At 56.6% G+C, this 15,476-nt stretch overlaps 2 protein-coding genes across 2 annotated transcripts; both read left to right on the top strand.

Annotated features, from left to right (window-relative positions):
- The first annotated feature begins 465 nt into the window (after positions 1 to 465).
- On the top strand, positions 466 to 3,724 carry LOC122186746 (P2Y purinoceptor 1-like). The gene is given in 5 exon segments (XM_042883646.1): positions 466 to 1,009; positions 1,012 to 1,148; positions 1,150 to 1,304; positions 1,306 to 2,474; positions 3,204 to 3,724. Coding segments are annotated over 4 exon segments (1,527 nt in total). The 5' UTR covers positions 466 to 873; the 3' UTR covers positions 2,405 to 2,474; positions 3,204 to 3,724.
- A 3,438-nt stretch (positions 3,725 to 7,162) lies between these two features.
- On the top strand, positions 7,163 to 11,575 carry KCNK15 (potassium two pore domain channel subfamily K member 15). The gene is made up of 2 exons (XM_042883655.1): positions 7,163 to 7,477; positions 9,827 to 11,575. Exons 1-2 carry the CDS (start codon positions 7,195 to 7,197, stop codon positions 10,738 to 10,740), a joined length of 1,197 nt encoding a protein of 398 aa, XP_042739589.1. The 5' UTR covers positions 7,163 to 7,194; the 3' UTR covers positions 10,741 to 11,575.
- The last annotated feature ends 3,901 nt before the right edge of the window (positions 11,576 to 15,476 follow it).

Here is a 15,476-nt window from a genome sequence, read left to right as displayed (position 1 = left end):
CACACCCCACGCCGCCGCCTTGCGGCGCGGGGCCCGGGGCTTTTTTTTGTTCTTGGGGACGGCGACGCTCCCCCCCCCCCCCCCCCCCCCCAAGGGGGAAAGCTGTGATTCACTCAGCAGAAAACACCTAAATAATGAATTAATGACTCCAAACAAATCAGAGTTACTTTTCCCTAAAGAACAGAGGGAAACTGACCCTCACGATTCAGGTGCTCCCTTTAAGCTGTGCTACCTGGGCAATAAGTGCTTCCTGCAGCCCCAGCACCGGGCTCTGTGGGTGCTGGGAGGTGTCACATAAGCGCTGCACACCCACAGACGGTTACAGGAAGCCCTGTAGCTCAGAGCCACATCCGTACCCACAGCGGCACAAGAGTGGCAGAGCACGGTTTGTTTCTCGGCAAGCACGTGTAACAGTCGACATCTGTAACAAAACACATTTATTTTGCTGCTGTTGAACAGAATCTCTATTGCTTTTGGAGCCAACTCGCCCGCAATAAGCAGACACTCCTGTGGCTCGGGCTCCTCTACGGCAGCACAGGAGGGCAGGGCCGTACCCCTGCCATGGAAAACCGCATTCCTTCTGCCCGTTGGTCTGTTTGCTCTGGTGCCCGGAGATAACGCTATTTCTGGCGTTGTTTGTGCTGCAGCAGCTGCTCAGCAGTGAAGGTGGGTGATGGCATTCTTCGGGTTTGGTTTTAACTCTCGCATAAGCTCCGCCAGCTCCGTGCGCCCGCCGCGTCACACCCCAGAGCCTGCGGGCAGGAGGGGGAAGGCACAGCGCCTCTTGCGTTCCCTCTTCTTAAAAACGCTCAAGGGAGGGGAGAAGAGATTTTTCTCTATTTGTGGAAGGAATATCGAGCGGGCAGCAGCGGGATGTTGTTGCTGCGCGCTACCCTGGAGATGCACCCGGGCCAGGCAGCGTCGCACATCCGCGGTGCTGGCACCGCCCCTGGCACGCGATGTGCTGGACCGGGGCCACCCGCACTTTGCAGGCGGATCTCTGCTCTGCCCTCGCTCCTAACGCCGGGCGTCTGTGGGCCGTGCGGTCCGAGCACGGAGCTGCAGGTCGGAGTTGGATGCGGGGTGCAAGAGTGGCGTTCCCTGGGGACGGGACGCAGCGAGCAGAGCGGCAGCGATCTGTGAGCTCTCCCCACCCCCGCGGCGCAGAGCCGTCCCAGGCATGCCTTCCTCCCGCCCCTCCCAGCACCACCAGAAATAGCTCGAGCCTTGGTGCCCGGCTCGCAGTGCCTCCAGCGGGCTGGCAGCTCCTCTAGGAGCCCCACGCTCCGTATCCCTGGCGCTGGGTCCTGACCCCACGAGCACCTCCCCGAGCGCCGCGCCGCCTGCTCATCTCCTCCAGCGCCCGATGGCCAACAGCACTCCGCTCTGGGACAACAGCAGCCGGGCTCTGTGCCCCGTGGATGCCGCCTTCGCGCAGCGCTTCCTGCCCAGCGTGTACCTGGTGGTGACCCCGCTGGGGCTGCTGGGGAACGTGCTGGGGCTGTGGTATCTGCACTCTGGCCCCCGCAGCCCGCTCAGCCGGCTGGTGGGCCACCTGGGCCTGGCCGACCTGCTGTACGTCTGCACGCTGCCCTTCCTCATCAGCTACTACCTGCAGGGCCGCACCTGGGCCTTCGGGAGGGGCTGGTGCCGCCTCACCCGCGGGCTCTTCCATCTCAACCTCTACGCCAGCATCGGTTTCCTCACCTGCATCAGCGTGCACCGCTACCTGGGCATCGTGCACCCGCTGCGGGCGCGGGGCCGCTGCCAGGCTGCCGTGTCTCCAGGCCGGCTCAGCGCGGCCGTGTGGCTGTGGGTCATGGTGCAGGTGGGCCCTGACTTCGCCTTCAGCAAGATGGACCCCATGGGGATGCGGTGCCACGACACGACGGGGGATGAAAGCCTGGGTGCCTACGTGCCCTACACCGCCGCCATCACCGTGACGGGGTTCGTCATCCCCTTCCTCATCATCGTCGGGTGCTACTGCCACGTGGTAGTGGTGCTCTGCAGGAGCGACACGGTGGAGCCCGGGCTCAGGAGGAGCAGCATCAGGCTGGTGGTGCTCGTCATGGTCCTCTTCTCCGTCTGCTTCCTGCCCTACCACATCTTCAGGAACCTCAACTTGCTGTCCCGAGCCTGGCAGCGGCAGGGGTCCTGCACACAGGCCATGAAGAACATCTACATCTCCTACCAGGTGACCAGGGGCCTGGCCAGCTTCAATAGCGCACTCAACCCTTTGCTCTACATCATGACCAGCAAAGACTGCATGTCACGCATGAGGAATATCCACCAAAGGGCCAAGGAGACCCTGGGATCCATCTTCACATGGGAATCCTCTAAGCGAGCCCACAAGATGAGGAGCAGCATCGTCTTTGAGTTGCAGGAGGCTTCTGAGCAGCTCTGATCAGTGCAGCACCTCCCCGACACCTGTGCACATCAGCTTCAGCTTTCCCCCACCTGAAGCACGCTTTGTGGTGAGATGAGACTGCAGTCCTCGGCTCCAGCATGGTGCCTGGGACAGAGGGGATCGAGGGCAGCAGGCATTAGGCTGGGCTCAGGCTTTAGAACAGAGTAACCAGCCCAAAGTGAGGCAGAGAGCTGCTGCATTGCGGGATGGTGGAGAGGGGGAGTTCTGCAGGGGGAAGTGCTGTAGAAATGGAAACATTCACTAACATATCTTGATTGAAACATGACTAAACTGTGCCAGCAGCGGTGGTGGTTGTTTCTGGAAGCAGATCTGCTTTGGGATCTGGCTTATCTTCTGCAGCCCGCCTCCTTCACAGCAGAAAAATGTACTTTAGAATGATTCACTCTCTTGCGGAAGAGTGTATAACAAGCAAATGGGCATATTAAAGTTTCTCAGGGCTTTTTTTTTATTATTACTTTGCAATGCAAAAGACCGCAGTGGCCTGAACCATTTGCTCAGCAGGCAATAACTCCAGAGAGCTCTGAGCCACTTGGGTGGGGGCTGCAGCTCTCTGGCATTCGGCCTCACAACGGTATTAACATGAGCTATTGTCTCTTGTAAATCTGATGTGCAAATGTCACCTGCGGAGTGGCAGCACTGGCTGAAGTTGTGCAGAGGTACAGTGAGCTGCCAGGGCAGGACGTGCATCAACTTCCTTGGACATGAGGGCATTTTTGTTGCAGGGGAACAGCAGCTCCTGAGCAGCACTCTGCTTTTTGCTTTCGGTTCTCCCCAGCACAAGCAGCTGCAACGCATGACCGCAGCAGTGAAACTTGAAGCAGCAGATTTCAAAAGGGGCACATGAGTTAGAACTGCCCCCTACCTGGAGAGCACAGCCCCACACAGGACTGAAGTAAGAGCAAAGCCTGACCAGTACCAGCCAGCTGCTGCTTACATGGCCCCACCTCACTGCTCCACAGAGGACACAGTGGCGATCACATGGGGCTAATGCATCTGAGGTGCAAATAAACACTTGACATGTTCACTTGTGCCCCTCTGGCTTCTTCTAAAGCTTAGTGGCAGCACAGAGCCAGCTGGCCTGGGGGATGGAGCTGGGGCACACACCAGCTCTGCTCCCCCCCCATGCGCCCAGCTCTCATCCGCTGCCCCCCCATCATTGAGGGTGAATTAAAGAGTATCCCACAAACCAGCCCTGAGCCCAGGATCTGTAGCATCTCGTGGTTCCATATCCCACGTCAGTCAATCCAGCAGAAGCCATCGGGATCTGTACTCTGTAACAATGGCTCCAGGGCTTGGTGGCATCTTATGCTTCACAGCCCTCCTGATCCTCAGGCAGCACCGCTCTCCATCCAAGCTGAAAAGAAGAAGAAAGAAGAAGAAAAAGCTCCCAACCCAGCCAAGTTCCCTTCCTTAATTAGCTGCGTGTGTAATTAAGGACAACCACTGGCACATGAGCCTGCCTGGCTCTCACAGCTGTGTAATGGAGCAGCAAAGCAGCCCCCTCCTGCTGCTTTTGCTCCAGGCTCCTCCCTGTGCAAAGAGCAGCTGCTGCCCCACAGGTGACAAATGTGACAGACAGAGATGTACAGATGTATGACCATTTCACTTCCTTCTAGAATGCAAGACTGTTCTGCTTGGCATCCAAAATGCTACACAAGAACATACTGCTGTCAACAGCAGCTAAACCAGAGGTCCCCAGCAGAGCAAGAACTGCAGGGCAGGGGGCTTTGGGAGCATCTCCTGTGGTGTGGTGGGAGCTGCAAGAAGGGCTGAGTCCTCCAGGTCACTAATGAAAGGTCACAGCATCCCCGAATGCAGCATTTATTTCTGCAGCAGAGCAGTTTCACTGTCCCAGTACATCTGGGTATGGGGAGAGCAGACCTGACAGCTCATCTGATTTACCAAGGACATCGACTGAGCTGGGGAAGCAGAGGTAATGCAGTTAACTCTGGGCGATCCGGACAAAAATGGTCAATATGTGTGGGATCAGGTGCTGCCAGTGAATGTTTCTTTAAAGTGAAATTCAGAGTCTTTGTGCAGAGTGCTTTGGCATCTGGGAGACCAACAGTTTATTAAGGAGAGTACCCGTATAAATAGAACAACATTCAGCGTGGCTGCATGAGGCTGTTGGTCTCATATTATTCCTCTGTGTGTGTGGTTATAAATAGGCACCTCCATGGGGCAGGAGGTGCCCTGGGGTAACCCAGAGCTTCACCTGCACAGCTCTGTACCTCAGCCCCTGCCCAGAGACACTCAAACGGAGCATATTGAAGTGAGCCTCCTTGTCCCACTGCAGCCCCAGGCTGACCTTCCTGCTCCAAGCAGGCGCTTTGCCCAGCTCCCCAAAGCCCAGCATTCATTTCATTCCCATCACTGACTCAGAAATCCGCAGAGCAGCTGTGGCCACGGTGCTGCTGTGTGCTCTGCCCCGGGGACGTGGCTCAGCCACTGCACATCAGCCAAGAGCCATGGGGGCTTCTCTGTGTGCCCCTATGGGAGCAGCCATCTCTGTGTGCCCCTATGGGAGCAGCCATCCCATCATCCCGATTCATCCACCCTGAGAGAAGCAGCTGGAGAACTTCAGTGCACAAACTATTTGGTAAAAAGTCGTGACTTCGAGGTGGAGAGCAAAACGTGTCTGCAGTGCAGTGCTCTCACTGCACCACAAAGCAAATAGTTCCGGTTTGGTTTATTTGCTCCCCACTGAGAAATCACTCCTGGTCCTGCAGCCCCCGGCTCCACAACCCAACCGCAGCACTGGGTGGGAGCAATGAGAGCAGCAGGATGGCAGCATTCCCCTTCTCAGCCCCACCGCAGGATGAGGGCGAAGCTGTCATCCAGGCATCCTCAGGAAAATCCTTGCATATTTGCAGTGCATTCCCAGAACATCTGCCCCTCCCCTGTCTGCAGCAGAGAACTCATTTATAGCACTGCCCACCGTGGGAGCAGAGCAGGTCCTGCTCTGCACTGAGCCAAGCACTGCTTTTTGTGCTGATCCCAGTGCCACCACCCTCAGCCCCGGCTGTGCTGGAATGCCCGCATCCCAACTGGTTGTCTGCTCTGCTTCTCAGCAAACAATCCCAGCAGTAATTAAGTAGGGACATTATTGTTTTAGCTTGTTTTTGTGATTAAAGCCAAGGTGCTCCAGACAAATAAATGCACCGATGAAAGCGGCCGAGATCAAAGCAGCACCTCTCCCAGCTGGGCGCGGGCCAGGCGCTTTATGGCAGGTGCTGTGTGCCTGGCTGGCACTCAACTGACAGCTTTCCAAGCACATAAAAACTTAATAGGCTGAAAATAGAGTTTGTGGTCACAGACTGACAGCAGCAGCGCTGGCAGCTTGGGGCCGCTCCACGCATGAGCTCCAGGGGAGCAGGGCTGGGGAATTCAGGCGGGGCATCAGGCAGGATCCACAGAGGAATGCAGGTGCCTGGGCTCCCAGATTGCAGGGGTAGGAGGGAGGCAGCAGAATGCCCCAGAGCCCAGGGAAAGCCATGCAGCTGACTCTGTTTGCAACCCCCAGGATGCGAACACCCCAAGCTCCAGAGCTCCTGCTTAATGCACAGAGCTCTGCTGTCCCTCCGCCTCCCTGTGCAATAAAAAGAAGACATGTCATCTCATAATGCAATTTCTTGTTGGAAATCAATGCTGAAGTGCGTTATGTTGACTTCTCCAATCCTGCAGCTCCCATGTGCCCTTGTTCAAGTGCAATGTGAGCAGCAAGAAGACAAAGGCCAAGTTGCGCAGTGTGGGGCTTCTCTCTGGGCAGGAGGGATGTGTGTGCGGTGTGACACAGCTCTGGTGCACTTGCTGTGTGGGGGTAAAGAAATGTATGAGCATGGGGCCGCTGCGCAGCATTGCCTTCATTCTAATGCCTGTGACAGCACGCAAACACACTGCTGTGTGCACTGCCTGTGCAGCCCTGCGTTGGTTAGCACTGTGTCACCGGGCAGGTTTGGTACAGAACTGCTCCTGCCCCTGCTGTGTATGGGTGGATCTTGTCCCACAGGGCCTGAGATCAGAGTAAAGCCCCAGAGCTGCCACCGCTGTCCTGCAGCTGCACACGATGGGAGCTGTGCAGTTTGCACCTGTCTGCGGAGCAAACGCGTCGGTGCGTCTGGACCTGCGCGGGGTAATGGGCTGCAGCACCTACCGGCTGTCCCGGGGAGGAGCTGGGAGCTCAGACCGGACCCGCAGGGCCCCTGCAGCTCTCCCGGCAGCTCTCCCGGCAGCGTCGCTGCTCCCAGCCGAGATGGGCAGAGTTTCTTTTTGAAGGAGATGTTATCTCCCGCAACGCACAACTCGGGAGAAGCATCTTTCTATTTTTAAAAAGCGAAACATAAGGCTTACATAAACTACTGGGGAAGCCGAGCCGAGCCGCCAGGCCCGCGCTTCGAGGGCTCCATCTCCTAACGGCCGATTCTGCGCGCCCCGAGGCGGCGCGGGGCACCCGTCGCATCCATCCGTCCCCCGCAGCGCTGCCGCCGTCGGGCGGCGGAGCGAGAGGAACGAACAGGAACGCCCCGGCTGGGAAGCGAGGGAAGGAGCGGGGCAGGGCGGAGCGGAGCGGGCACAGCCGTGACCCCGCAGCGCGGTGCGGGCGGAGGAAGGCGGGGAGCGGGCGGGGAGCGGGCGGCCGCGGGGCGCGCGGGGAGCGCTGCGCGTGTGCGCGGGGGGGGCGCGAGGGGCGGCGCGCGGAAGCTGCGCGGGGCCCGCGGGGGGCGGCGGGGCCATGCGGAGCCCGGGCTGAGGGGCCGCGCCTCGCCATGAAGCGGCAGAACCTGCGCACGGCAGCGCTCATCCTCTGCATCTTCTCCTACCTGCTGGTGGGCGCCGCCGTCTTCGATGCTCTGGAGTCGGAGGCGGAGAGCGGCCGCAAGCGGCTGCTGGAGCAGAAGCGCGGGGAGCTGCGCAGGAAGTACCGCTTCTCCGCCGACGATTACCGGGAGCTGGAGCGGCTGGTGCTGCAGGCCGAGCCGCACCGCGCCGGGCGCCAGTGGAAGTTCGCCGGCTCCTTCTACTTCGCCATCACCGTCATCACCACCATCGGTGAGTGCTGGAGCCTGGCGCTCCTCCGTCCCCGCACCGCAGCGCGGCTCCCTCGGCCGAGCCGGGACGGCTCCGCGACCCCGAGCTGCCCCGCCGAGCGCGGTGCCGGGACCCCGCGGTGGGAGAGGTGAGCCGCGGGCACGGCCGCCACGCTCTCGGCGTCCCGGCGACGCGGGGCCGGAGCTGCAGAAGTCGGCGGGGTGCGGGGCGGGGAGCGGCGCTCCTCATCGCTGCTGCCGTAGCCGCACGCCGGGCGGCAGAGCTGCGCGGGAGGCTCCGGCCCCTTCGCGGGCTCCAAACTCCGCGTTCGGCCGTCCCGGCCGCTGAATCTCGCTCTGCGCGCACGGGTGCCCGCAGGGAAAGTGGGGCGAGTCAGGTCGTTGGGTGGTGGCACCGCGTCCAGCCCCCAGGTGTACGCGCTCACCGGAGCCCAGCCTTGGTCTGCCTGCTGTTTCACAATAGAGTAACGCTAAACTGAACGGGGAATGCTTTAATTCTGAGATTAGCCACACAGGTGATCAGCATCATTTAATTAATCTGCTTTCGTGAATCCATGCACCCCGAGCATCCCAGGAGGGGGGGCGGCCGTGGGGTCCCGTGCTGGCATCGCTCCCCGCGCTGGGATCCCGACCAGCGGCAGCGCTTCGGCGGCGGAGCCCTGAGGCCAATTCCTGCCCTTCCGCGGCCGAGGCTGCTCAGCCTCTCGGGGCAGCTCGGCACGGGCAGCACACGCCTGGTGGCTGCATTCATTGTGTCTGGCACGGGCACACGAGGAGATGTGCGACCAGGAGATGAGGCGGCTGAGCATCGGCCCCGGCAGGATGAATGGCTGCAATGAAAACCCCCATCATCCCGTGACAGCTTATAGCTTCATTTACATTATTTCTCTGTCGGCTGTGACAAACAATTGCCATGCTTATCACACACCCCCTGCCATAAATAATCCCAGCCCAGGTGCTGTGCTTCTCAAACGCCAGCCCTCCTTATGTCACACTGTGCTATGAATCTCAGCTTTAACGTTAATGTAGCCGTGTAGCTTTCTAATGCAGCTTTGTCATTTTGAAAGCATCAGTCAAACGCTCTTTCAGGAACCTCTCAGGCTACAACAGCTCTTCTGGATCATTTTATTTATGTCCTCATTGCTCTCATTGTGCTTAGGACCTGATAATTGCACTCAGTTATTGGGCTTGGATCTGATTCTTTAATTTTTTTTATTTCCTTTTTTTTTTTTCTTTTTTATTTTTTTTCCATTGCAGTCTATTTTCTGCTCTGTATTCCATGAGATGTGCCACGCAGGAATTAAGTTTACTGGGTTTGCTTGCATGGGTTTATAAAGAGACGCAGCAATTAGGGATGGGCTGTTCCCCCCTTGCCTTGGCAGCTCAGAGCACAGCAGGGCTGGGATAAGGCCCTCACACGGGCACCTCCAGCCTCTCCCCAGCCTCTCCCCTGCCCCAGCAGGTTGACACAGAAACCCAAAGGAAAGGTTGGGCGCCTCCTCTGCCCCCACACAGCAGTGCTGCATGACTCCTCGCAGCCTGACACTTACCCCGTTAGGTCAGAGGCCGCTGGTTTCAGTTCAGTTTATGTAACTGAGGTGGGTGCAGGATCAGCCAGGTCCAAAGGACGGTGATGAGTACCTCATTATGCCTCATGGTGTAATTGTGTGTGTTCTTGAGTCATAGTGCTGAGACTTGGAGAGAGGTGGGGAAATTAAATCTCTAAGAGGCATTTGAGGAGAGTGGGAGGTTCTGCTCCACAGCTTCCATATGTAGCTGCACATGGGACCCCCTGTGCTCAGCTCTGGTGGGGCCGCACCTCGAGTGCTGTGCTCAGCTGTGGGCCCTCACTGCCACACAGACATCGGGGCCTGGAGCGCATCCAGAGAGGGGCAACGGGGCTGTGAGGGGTCTGAGCACAGTGGAGACTTGTGGGGAGCAGCTGAGGGAACTGGGATGGTTCAGTCTGGAGAAAAGGAGGCTCAGGGGAGACCTTACTGCTGTCTGCAGCTCCCTGAAGGAGGTTGTGTGAGGTGGAGATCAGTCTCTGCTCCCAGGTAACAGTGATAGAAGGAAAGGGGATGGCTTTAAGTTGTGCCAGGGGAGGCTGACGTTGGAAATTAGGAAGAACTTATTCTCAGAAGGAGTGTTGATGCAGTGGCACAGACTGCTCAGAGAGGTGGTGGAGTCACCATCCCTGGAGGTGTTCAAGAAATGTGGAGATGTGGCACTGATGGACACTGATGTGGTCAGTGGGCAGTATTGGTGGTAGGAGGGTGACTGGGCTTGATGGTCTTAGAGCTCTTATCCAACCTTAATGATTCTATGATTCTCCCCCTCCCCCACACAGGCTATGGGCACGCTGCCCCAGGCACAGATGCTGGCAAGGTGTTCTGCATGTTCTACGCCATCCTGGGCATCCCCCTGACGCTGGTCATGTTCCAGAGCCTGGGTGAGCGCATGAACACCGTCGTGCGGCTCCTGCTCAAGAAGATCAAGAAGTGTTTGGGCATGAGAACAACCAACGTCTCCATGGAGAACATGGTCTTGGTGGGCTTTCTGTCCTGCATGGGGACCCTGTGCATCGGGGCTGCGGCCTTCTCTTATTTTGAGGGCTGGACTTTCTTCCATGCCTACTACTACTGCTTCATCACCTTGACCACCATCGGCTTCGGAGACTTTGTGGCCCTGCAGAAGAATGAGGCGCTACAGAAGAAGCCACCCTACGTGGCGTTCAGCTTCATGTACATCCTGGTGGGGCTGACGGTCATCGGCGCCTTCCTCAACCTGGTGGTGCTGCGCTTCCTCACCATGAACTCGGAAGACGAGCGGCGCGACGCCGAGGAGAGGGCTTCACTCAGGAGGGCCCGCAACGCCATCCACCTCACAGCCAAGGAGGACGGGTGCAGTAACAAGGCCATCTTTCTGCCGGCGGAGGACAGGACCAGCCAGATGAACCTGATCCCGCTGGTGCAGGAGGACGCGGAGCGGCAGCGGCGGCAGTCGGCCAATGGGGAGGGCAAAGTGCCGGCCTTCTGCACCTGCCTGTGCTACCGGGCCCCGCTGTGCGGCAGCCCCACGCCCTCCCACCCCGAGACCTTGAGCTGCCACACCAACCCCGTCTACTACAACTCCATTTCCTACAAAATCGACGAGGTGTCGCTGAGCACACGAGGACAGACTGGCTCGTCCCCGGCCAGCACGTTGTCATCGGGCAGCGCTCGGTGCCCGCGGCACCCACAGCCACGCAGGAAATCCATCTAGCAGCCTCGCTGTGCTGATGAACAATTAACAGAGGAATCGGGCCCCTCTGACCTCTCATTTCTTCTGTTCCTCTCTCCCAGCTGGCAACCAGCCCTACACGGGGGACCTTGGGCCTGGAGATGGCATCGCTCCTCCAGCAGTGTGCCAGCCTCAATTACGCACTGTTTGGTTTTCCTTCCTCCCAAGCAGGCTCAAGCATTTGAGTCTGGAAGAGGCCCCATCAGCAGGATGTAGGTTTGCTTTCCCACCTGCCTGCTCTCAAAATGAAGGCGTTGCTGCCTTGGTCATTGAGATGCGGTCACTGCCTCTTGCCACACAGGCTGTCACATATGCCAAGAGCACCACAATGGCCAAACACACGTTAGCAAGTCCCGCAGGGCTGAAGACATCCCACAGGCTGTTCCCTGGGCACAGATGAGGCAGTGCCATGCAAGGACAGGACCCGAGGTGGGCTGCAGTTCTCTGGCTGATGGCAGTATAGCTGGGGAAGGGATTTAGAAGCCCTGGAGCTGAGCTCCATGCAGCCACCTGCCAAGAGGTCCCCACACAGACTGCTTGGTGGGAAGGACTGCAGCCAAAGCTGTGAGCCCAGGCTGTGCTGAGGGCTCAGCCCCAGAGAGCTCCTCCTTGAACCATGCAGCCACCTGCACAGGGTCAGGTTCATACCAGGACATTAGCAAAGAGCCCCAGAGAGGAGGCTGCTTCCAGCTGGTGCTCCATGCCCTGTCCCACCCTGCAGGAGAGCAGGGCTGGGCTCTGGCAGTGGGAGCAGCTTTGCTTCACTTTTTTGTTTTCCCCCAATAAACAGCTGTTTTCACTCAGTTCTATCTAAAAACCCCCTTGTGTGATTTTCCTCTCCATTTTGCCTCTGGTGGGGAAGGCATGCAGGGTACCCACATTGGGATGGCTTCAGAACAGGCTTTGCTTTCTCCTTTTTGTTCTGGGAGGTTTGATAAAAGGTGAACCCAGCTGCTGCTGGACAAGTGTTTGTCACAGGAAAGGAGCAGATGTGCCTGAGCCCAGCACCCTGCCAGACTCCCCGTGCCCTGCCATGGCTGGGCTGTAGATGTCCATGGGCAGGGATGTCCCTGGGGGAGGGCTTAGTGACTGTCTGAGCCCATCCTGCTTCTGGGAGCTGGTGATGGTCTGAGGGTGGGAGGTGCCATTCATCACTCCATGTGTCACACAGGACCAGGGATCCATTGGGGCTGGAGCTGCAGCAGGAGGGTGGTGGGGAGCTGCTGGGGAACCCTCCTGCACCAGGACTGCAGTCCCAGTCCCCCCAGGGACGCTCCTTCCCAGAGGTGCCCACACTCCCCTGAACACACATCCCATCCCTCTTTGAATTCCCACCATCCTGGGGCACAGTACTGTTCTTCTGCCAGCAACACATTATGTTCCAGGGTTTCCAAATCAATCTACCGTGGCCAGCGTGACCATGAAGGGTCCCCACAGAATACAACAGCAAGAGCAGAAGGCTTCTGCCTGGAGTAAAAACAGAAGAGAGCTCAGCTGTGTGCCTGCAGATGCCCACAGACAAATGATGTCTGGAAATGGCAGAGAGGAATGCAGGATTGAAATTAGGGTGGGTTCAGAGAGAACCCATCTGCTGAGAGCATCAGGAAGGAGTCCGGGCACCGCTGCGATGCGGCAGGCTGAGCTCACAGCATTTCCTTCAGGCACAGAGAGAATGGATGAGCCCGCTGAATTTTAGATTAAAGTAATCCAACACACCATAGGAAAAAAAAAAGGTTTTTATTGTCACCATTATCAACGTTTTCATTAGCTTAACACTGAATTGTAAATCACTCGATCATCACATATCATCTGAATAAAACCTACAGACAGGAAAAAAGTACAGCAGAACCCTCCTTTGCCCACGGCCGCAGCGCACCGCTGTCGGTGTCCCACGCTTCCACCCAAGGCAGCCCTGCACCTTAAAGCCCCCAGGCAGGAGCAAGGCCAACAATGCCCGTCCTGGTGTTCCCTCCAGCTCTGTGGGATCAGAGCTCGGCGGGCAGCATTAAAAACCTCCAAATGCTTTGGAGAGGCCCCCACTCCTACAGGAAGGTGAGAGAAGTAGCAACTGCATGGTGCCCCTGCCCAGCTATTGTTTGTTGTTTTCTGGAGCAACTGATGATGTAAAAAGTTTGGACCCAATGGAAGCAGCTTTCCCTGGGGGCACACGGAGGCAACAGCCTGCTGCAGGGTGACAGCTGGGAGGACAGCCCTGTCCCCACACAGAGACCAGCTCTGCGGGCTGCCCAGCAGCATGGGATGGACGCTGCAGTGCAAAGAGGGGCTGCAGGCAGCCTCGGGCCTGTGGGCTGGAGTAAGGCCTCGTGTCAAGAGGGAAGGGAGAATGTACACAGGGAGCAGCAGAAAGAAAAAGCCAGGAGAGAGCTCCTCCTGTCCCTGCTTTCTCCTGGCTGGCTGTACCATATGGCATGGGCTGCAAGTAGCCCACAAAGGCCCCCAGCTCCAACCAGACTTGGCATGGAGCTACCCTGCGCTCTGAGCTCAGCGCTGCCACAACACGTGGCTGGGACGCTTGTTCCTGTGTGGGTGGTAGGGCCACAGTCATACTATGCTGGGACCTTGGGGTCCCATTGCCACCCAAACCAGAGAACAGCCTGCAGCTCCCACTGCCATGTGGCTGAGGGCACACACCACAGATCTGCTCCAAATAAGACTCAAAGCAGCTGTAGGTCCAGGAGACAGAATCACCAAAACAGAGACCAAGGAGCAGCACTGGGTAAGGAACAATAGTCCCAAGGAAAGAATGCTGCAAGATGTAAAGACTGTGTTCAGTGGGATCTGGAGCCCTGTGGGCAGCTATCTGAATCCACGGTGCCCAGGCACCTAAAAACCAAGCCCTGGATTAGCACATAACAGGCTCCAGCAGCAGGCGTGCCCCGAGTCCTACGTTGGAGTGTTCCTGCCAACATCCCTCCCACATGCCTTGTGTCCACGCATCCTTCCTGCAGGACAAAGCCTTCTCCTTTTTGAGCTGGGGGCCACACGATTCTTGACGTGCTGCATCAACACAAAGCTGCCCACTGACCCAGCTCAGCAGGGCACACATGGCACTAGCTGCCATCTCAGCTCCTGGGAAGGCATGAAGGGAAAAGCATTAGGTCTCAGCCTCTGTTTGCTGGTGCTCCATAAAGGGCTGGTGCTGGCTCCTCCTCACGTTTGGTTGCTAAAGTGCAAAGAACCAAATGCTACAAGAAATTCTCCCATTCCTCTCTTCCTCTGGGACAAGAGCAGCTACCAAAGGGAAGGGAGGGCAGAAGGTATCCGTGCTGTGGGGTATGCCTGAGACTCCTGAGGACAGAGCCTGATGTTGCTGCTGAGGGCGAGTGGCTGGGCTGCAGGAAGGTCCTGCCACGGCAGGCGCCCCAGGTGACCTGCAGGCAGGGGCACTTGGCTGCACACACACACACGGACACCAACTACAACACGTGTGTTTCCCTGGACTGCTCTGCTGATGGCACTTTGCATTCACATGGCTCTTTATCCTCCAAGCATTTCACAATCAGCTGTGAATTAGTTCTCTCATTACCCATCTGGGCTTCCAGCATCTGAGCGCGTGGCCCACCGGCTGCACGGCTGGCAGGTGGCAACCTTGAGAACAGTGCAAAGACGGGCCACAGGCAACTGAGTGGGATGCTGTTCCGAAGCTGTTTGATTTTAGGTACCACAACAGTGATAAAGCTGACTTAAAATCCAGTATCTTGATCCTACCACCACAGAAAAATCTTCTGCTGAGCTCAGCACCACTCAGCTTTCTGAAGACAGCCAGAACAGCCCGCTCCCATTCACACGTCAGTCCCCCGTGATCCTCTGTGGAGGTGCAATCTCGCTGCCTTGGGTGGAATTTTCTAACAAAATGGACAAATGCCATCTATGAAATCGACAAAACAACCCACGAAGCCTTTAAATGAGAGCAGTTCAATCTGCTGCTCTGAAATAAACTCCCTTTAGCTTGCCCCTGCTGCCTCGAGGCAAACAGGCAGCTATGGGCAGAACTCACGCAGCCCAGAGTGCAAAGGCTTTTTTGCTTTATCAGGGCTACAGTGGCAGTGGGAACCGTTCTCATTGAGTTACAAATACTAAATAGCCTAAGAAAAACAGGGTGCTTGAAACAGTCATTAAGTTTATATTGAAACTATTTTTAAACTCTGTAGTATGAAGTCACCTACAGCTGCTTCATTCTTCACCTAAGAGATTTCATGTTAATGGGCACATATACTCACAGAGAAGTCTACACGATGAATATTTCTTACAAGGCAACAGCCCAATCTTCAGTTTCACAATCAAAGTTAATACAGACCTTTTTCAAAAGTGATGTCGTTAAGATTGAAGACAATTATAAACTGTATCAACAATATGTACTACAGCCTGCAAGTCACAATCTGTGCACACCAAATGGAATATATTATTGCTTGTTAGCCTATTAGACTTTCTTTATAAAAAGATTTTTATACAGAGTACAGGATTATGACAAAACTAGCTAAGTCGTTTTCATCTTGAAAATACAACATCAATTATTTCTTTCAACAAAGGCTCGAATAGTAGCTGAGAGTTAATGAACAATGACAAATATTTACTAATAATTTTATGGTCAGTTTGAACAGAATTTCCTGTAGGACTCTTTTCTGGTGGTTATTTACATACGTCTCTCCTCTTTTGGAAAAGGGGTGATAAAATATAACGAGGAACACAGAAATCAA

This window comes from Lagopus leucura, unplaced genomic scaffold, assembly GCF_019238085.1.
Source record: "Lagopus leucura isolate 7727_CA_CO unplaced genomic scaffold, USGS_WTPT01 Super-Scaffold_100039, whole genome shotgun sequence".
In the NCBI taxonomy this organism is placed as follows: Eukaryota; Metazoa; Chordata; class Aves; order Galliformes; family Phasianidae; genus Lagopus; species Lagopus leucura.
This window is presented reverse-complemented; position numbering and strand designations above follow the sequence as displayed.

Bases quoted from the DNA above. Each gene is read 5' to 3' on its own strand.
- KCNK15 (XM_042883655.1), top strand. From the start codon at position 7,195: ATGAAGCGGCAGAACCTGCGCACGGCAGCGCTCATCCTCTGCATCTTC. The intron at 7,478-9,826 runs GTGAGTGCTGGA...TCCCCCACACAG, and splicing joins CACCGTCATCACCACCATCG to GCTATGGGCACGCTGCCCCA.